The 296-nt window shown below is 60.8% G+C and overlaps 1 protein-coding gene across 1 annotated transcript in view; it reads right to left on the bottom strand.

The window, feature by feature from the left end:
• Window positions 1–5: 5 nt before the first annotated feature.
• Window positions 6–296, bottom strand: part of LOC104526606 (serine/threonine-protein kinase PLK3-like) — a gene marked incomplete at both ends in the record, with an annotated part of 1650 nt that continues 1359 nt past the window's right edge. The window contains one exon of the mRNA XM_010170114.1: window positions 6–21. Within this exon, the coding sequence (XP_010168416.1) occupies window positions 6–21 (16 nt within the window). The remainder of the gene's footprint in view (window positions 22–296) is intronic.

The following is a 296-nucleotide window of genomic DNA, read 5'->3' on the forward strand; positions in this document are numbered from 1 at the left end:
TTTGGGGTCCCACATATTGTCCTGTGGGGCAGAGCACCAGGTCAGCACACGCTCTGCATCCCCTCACAGACAACCTCCCCCTGGCTCCAAGCCCTGGGATTTAGCTTGCAGCCTGCCCTCCCTCTCCATTTTGCTCTTTGTGGCCCAAAGCCCCCCCTCCATCTACAAGGAGACCCATACACACTCCCCCCTCTTCAGCTCCCGGGGGTCGGGAGCAGCTGCTCTTGGGAGCCATTGGGAAGAGCTTGTCCTAGAGCCGGGGAGGAACAGAGCCTTTGTGTCCTGGCCTGCACAGC

This window comes from Antrostomus carolinensis, unplaced genomic scaffold (genome assembly GCF_000700745.2).
Source record: "Antrostomus carolinensis isolate BGI_N321 unplaced genomic scaffold, ASM70074v2 scaffold46826, whole genome shotgun sequence".
Classification (NCBI taxonomy): domain Eukaryota; kingdom Metazoa; phylum Chordata; class Aves; order Caprimulgiformes; family Caprimulgidae; genus Antrostomus; species Antrostomus carolinensis.